The sequence below is a fragment of the Austrofundulus limnaeus genome, unplaced genomic scaffold (genome assembly GCF_001266775.1).
Source record: "Austrofundulus limnaeus strain Quisiro unplaced genomic scaffold, Austrofundulus_limnaeus-1.0 Scaffold241, whole genome shotgun sequence".
Taxonomy (NCBI): domain Eukaryota; kingdom Metazoa; phylum Chordata; class Actinopteri; order Cyprinodontiformes; family Rivulidae; genus Austrofundulus; species Austrofundulus limnaeus.
The window spans coordinates 520,923-526,166 of NW_013952643.1; the positions used below are offsets into that span (position 1 = coordinate 520,923).

Here is a 5,244-nt window from a genome sequence, read left to right on the forward strand (position 1 = left end):
GCTGAACTACAACATAAAAATGAATGGCTGGCAGGAAAGTTGACATTTTAAACCTTAATAAAAATCGATAAAGGGCTTTAGAATATCGATACAGTATCGGGAAATGAAATATCACGATATTTCAGTGTATCGATATTTTCTTACACCCCTATCCCTAACGCCTTCTGCTCCAGCTACCCCGGCCTGCTGATCATCCCTCAGAGCATCCCAGACTCCACCATCCATCGGATCTGCCGCTGCTATCGACAGAATCGCTTCCCTGTCGTGTGCTGGAGGCATTCACGCACCAAGGCTGTCCTGCTGCGCTCCGCAGGCCTTCATGCCAAGGGGGTGGTGAGCTTCTTCAAGTCCCCCAACGCTCCCACTGCAGGTAGAACATTCATTTCTGTCTTTATGGCACATCTTTCTGTTCACTGTGTGACCAGGTCCACTTTTCAAGCCCGAGACAGGAACAAACTTTTGCTGTGAAATTTTCCCCGTAGGAAAAAATAACCTTTTCTGTTAAACACCGTGAAGTCAAAAGATACAGATTTTGTTGCTACACTTCTATAACTCACCTGTTTTAGGTTTCAAATTTGAAGAAATTACTTGTTTGTTTGTTTGTTTGTTTTTTCTGAGCAGTTCCATCGCAGGCGGACTCACCCAGTCTGGAGCAGGAGAAGTACCTACACGCCATCATCAGCTCCATGCCATCTTACAGCGAGAGCAGCGGCAGGAACACACTGAGCGGCTTCACATCCACACATATGAACACCTCTGGTCAGTGTCCACACACACACACACACACACACACACACACACACACACACACACACACACACACACACACACACACACTGAGAACACTGCTAAATGCAATTAGTGGCAACAAACTTCAAACAGCATTTGAGAGGCAGTCTCAAAATGTTTGCAGGAGTTCTCAATTCATAGAGACTAAAAATTGTCAATTATAAATATGTTTGAAAAAATTCTCAAAACAAGTTTTGTCTTTAGAGTCATGACAGGAGTCTTAAACTCAGCTCAATTTATTTACTGTTATTTTAAAGCAAGAGAGATATATTTGTTTGTTTTGAGACTTTATTCGACATTTTTTTGAACTTGAACAAAATTAAAAACTGGTTGCTTCAAACTGCCTCAGACCCCAAGACAGGTCTTGCCCCTCAAAGTTTGCCACTCTGTCTCACTTTCAAAACCAGCTGAGAACATTTTGTTTGACTTGGTTAAAATATTTAGTAATAATATTATTGTGTTTCTGTTTTTATTGCATATAATGGAATATTTTTGTGATACTGAGTCTGATGTCGGAGAAAGGTGCTTTAAAAAAAAGGAAAAATATTAATGTATAAGTGCAAAAAATGATAAGTTTCTTTTAACTGTGGCCAGTTGAGGATTAACAGATCTGTGATGTCTGTTTTCTCCGTATATCTCTGGACACCAACAGACTCTCAGTGCATGTGTTGAAGCAGATGCTGCTTGAATATAAAGCACAAACTACCCTGCTTGTGTTTTTAAGCAGTTTAGGATCTTTTTGTTTTAAATAAACTTAGGTTTTTTAATTTCTTCTGGTCTGAGATCCAGGGTTCAGAAAACATTCATTGCTAAAGTTCCAGATGTTGAAGCCCAGCACTATTTTCTATGAAACTTGTCCTCATTTTTCCATCTTTATTTGAAAACTTTGCTCCATTCATTATCTTTGGGTTATTCTGGAGTCGGGTCTTGAACAGGGAGGCCCAGACCTCTCCACAGCCACCTCTTCCAGCTCTTCTGGGAGAACTCCAATGTGTTCCCAGGTCTCCACAAGACCTTGTATTCGTGAGCTTGTTCTTTCACTACCCATTGTTTGTGGCCATAGGTGAAGATATGAATGTAGGCTGACCAGTAAACAGAGCTTCACCACAACAGATGGGTACAGAGTCCACAATTCTGCAAAAGCTGCACCGATCTGTTTATCAATCTCACGCTCCGTTCTTCCCTCACTCATGAACAAAACCCAAAGATACTTGAACTCCTCCACTTGAGGCAGAACCACAGCTCCAACCCCGAGAGATGAATCCACCCTTTTCTAACTGAGGACCCCCGGACTCAGATTTGTAGGTCCTGATCTTCTTTCCTGTTGTGAACCGCTCCAATGAGAGCTGAAGATTACAGCACGATGACACCAACAGAACCACATCATCTGCAAACAGCAGAGATGGATATCCTGAGAACACWGAACCAGACTCCCTCCACCCTCTGGCTGCACTGAGAAATTCTGTTTAGAAATGTTATGAACAGAATTGGTGACAACAGGCAGCCCTGGCGAAGTCCAACTMCCACCCTGTAGGGGTCCAACTTACTGCTCCCTTAAATTAAAAGCTAAAACATGAGCAGAGTGGGAGGAGCTGGGCAACAAAACTTTACGACTTATAGTCTGTGATTTCTTAATAACCCCTAATTTACACTACATGCGTTACGGCTCCGCTCCGCTCCGGTCTGACCTCCGCAGCAAATACACACCCATTATAATCAATGAGAGTGTTTACACTGGCTGCGCACGGCGATCCAGCAAAATTAGAACAGATCCTATTTCTGCCGGACGCCGGAGCTGCACCTGAGTCAATTTTTAAAAATTACGTCGGACTAACAGGAAAAGAAACGAGCACAACATCCGTATTTTCAAATTAAGACACGTTTAGGTGGGATAATTTGTCGGAATAATGTCGAAATTGCAGCTATATTAATAAATATATGGATATATTTCTACACAACTGCTGTCAGAATGTATCGTTCTGTTTGGGAAGCAGATGGAAACGTAGCATGAAGCATATGTGTACACACACAATACATGTGGATTTTATTTTGAAATCATAAGTTTCAAAAAGACAGTTTCAGCATAGATACCAAAAGCTTTTATATCGTTGTTTTCAGCTGTGTTTGGAGTTTGTCTTTGACAGAATTAATTATTTTTTGCTGTTGTCACTGAATTTATCGCACAATCTCCTTCCTGCACTCTCTGTCGGACCGGAGCGGAGCGGACGCTGTATAAATTGAGACACAAACGAACAGCTGTGACCTGCGCACCGCAGCGCAGCGCAGCGCAGAAAAGCTGCATGACTCTCTGGTCACTTGTTAGCAAACACTCAAATACGTGAGACTGCAGCAAAGACTTTTTTACTTGTGATTTTAAATCTCTAATCTCCAACAGCTGCAGATGCTAGTTTTAGTGAAGTCCGACCCTGCTGGGTCTCCAGGGTCACACACCTGATAGGTTCTTCTGTCCTCAGACTCATCAGATAAGCTGCGACAGCCCAAGGTTGTGGATCTGATGAAGCAGGTGTTGGGCAACAGGGAAGATGTTCCTGGAACTTTCAGCAGAGGAGGTGAGCCGTAGCTGTGTGTCTCCACATTGATTAGAGACTTCGTGGTTTCACAGCAGCGTGTGAATCGTGTTTTTAATGGTTGAGCTGGGAGGACTGAGCATGGCGGATGGTGGGTCAGTGAATGCTCTCGCGTTGACTCTGTGTTTTGTGGGAGTGAGCGAGTTAAATAAAGCCTTTGTTGTGTCGAGCTGTCGGGTAACAAGCCATCTCTGTCTTTTGACCTCAGCTCTGGGTCAAAAGGCCAAAGTCACCTCCCTCTCTCATTCCAAAGTGTCTGGCAAGGGCAGGAGCCCTCATGGAGGTACAGTAGGCCACGCCCCCAACGCTTTCCTTCACTCCTGTCTAACCAATCAGATCTCTTTAACAGAAACTTTTAACAGTGTTTGGCATTAGGGCTGCACAATATTAGAAAAGCTTGCAATGTTTCTTTCTGTTGTTCAGTATTGCAATGATGATATCTGTTGCAATAACTCCACTTTTCTCTTGTCATCAYTATTTAAACCAGGTCAAGGCCAGTGAACATCTGTTGGATTGATCAAATACATTAGCATGCAGAACATGAATAATGGTCTGGTTTACTGCAGTTGTTTGCGCTACTGATTTGCACTGTATGATACTGCGGTGATGATTATATTTGTTCATATTGTGCAGCCCTATTTGGCTCCATCTTTGTAAACGCACTCTCTCTGCAGACTAATGTGGTGTTACTGCTTGTGTTTGTTGGTGTGTGCATGCTGCTGCTGCAGCGGGGTGGTCTGATTCCTGTTGGGTGTTTTCTGTTTGATTCTGTCCTTCAGCTGAATGTCAACAACAATCATCTTAATGTAGTAGATAGATGTAGCTAAATGGACTGAGTAGGCTTCAGTCACTTCAGCCCTGTTTGCCCGTCTGYCAGCGTACTGCTGACATTCATGACAAGGATCATTCCACCTTAAAGAGATGCTACTTTGAAGCGGTGTTCTGTCCAGTAGTCACGAATAGTTGGAGCTTTATCAGTCATAAAACAAAGAGTTTGGAGAAAAAGACAAATCTTTGACAAGGTTAGGCTAATGCTGCTGAGGTTTAACTGTTAGTAGCTACTAAACAGAACATCACTTTAATGTGAGTAGACGATCTCTAAAACAWATCTGAATGATCCTTTCCTGGCCTTCATTGTAAGGTTTGTTGATTCGGTTTCCATCCTGATTTCTTTAAAGACCTAACTGTGTGTGTCTGTCGGTGTGTGCATGTTGCAGGGAAATGGGGCAGTATCCGAGGCAGCGGGCGTCTAAGTGCCTACAACCCAGAAGTGGGGACACGTCTGGCCGGAAAAGAATCTCCACAACCCAACGGGGGGCTTAGCGAAGCGTTGTTTCTCCGTCAGCAGAAAGCCTACCTCTACATCATCGGGGACAAGGCTCAGCTCAAGGTAACCAGAGAGACTCCACCCGACTTACATTTGCAGAAACCTGGAAAATAGTTGTTGCTGTTGGTGAAATAAAGAAACTCAGTAATTTATTTCAGGTGACTTTTTGATTGATGGAACTCACCTTCAAATATTAACTTTTCTAACCAGTTTAGCAGTGATTATATGACTCGTGCTTCAATGATCACATGACACCTTGATTGTGAGTAGGCGGGGCTTTAAGCCTCACATTCATTAGTACAACATGGCGCCTCCCGTAAACCAACTCCCACCAACAACTTAAGGCAAGTTTATAAAAAGTGGAAGTGAAAAAGAACCACTGATTTATCCTGATCTTAGATTGACACCAACCCAGAGCTCACTGCAGAATTTAAATGGACTAAATTTGGCTCAAAAGTCGATCTGGTTACATATTTAAATAAACCACAGGAGTTTGTTGTAAAATCAAGAAAATACTTAACCTTTATTGAATTTGAACTC

At 42.8% G+C, this 5,244-nt stretch overlaps 1 protein-coding gene across 7 annotated transcripts in view; it reads left to right on the forward strand.

Moving 5' to 3' along the window:
* The window catches only part of sbf1 (SET binding factor 1), a 108,630-nt gene that overhangs the window by 92,761 nt on the left and 10,625 nt on the right, over positions 1-5,244 (forward strand). For 4 of the 7 annotated variants that reach the window (XM_014020112.1, XM_014020114.1, XM_014020115.1 and 1 more), the window contains 5 exons: positions 174-370; positions 622-759; positions 3,264-3,359; positions 3,586-3,660; positions 4,595-4,767. In XM_014020112.1, the coding sequence (XP_013875566.1) occupies positions 174-370; positions 622-759; positions 3,264-3,359; positions 3,586-3,660; positions 4,595-4,767 (679 nt within the window). The remainder of the gene's footprint in view (positions 1-173; positions 371-621; positions 760-3,263; positions 3,360-3,585; positions 3,661-4,594; positions 4,768-5,244) is intronic. The other 3 variants (XM_014020116.1, XM_014020119.1, XM_014020113.1) reach the window with 2 other exon arrangements.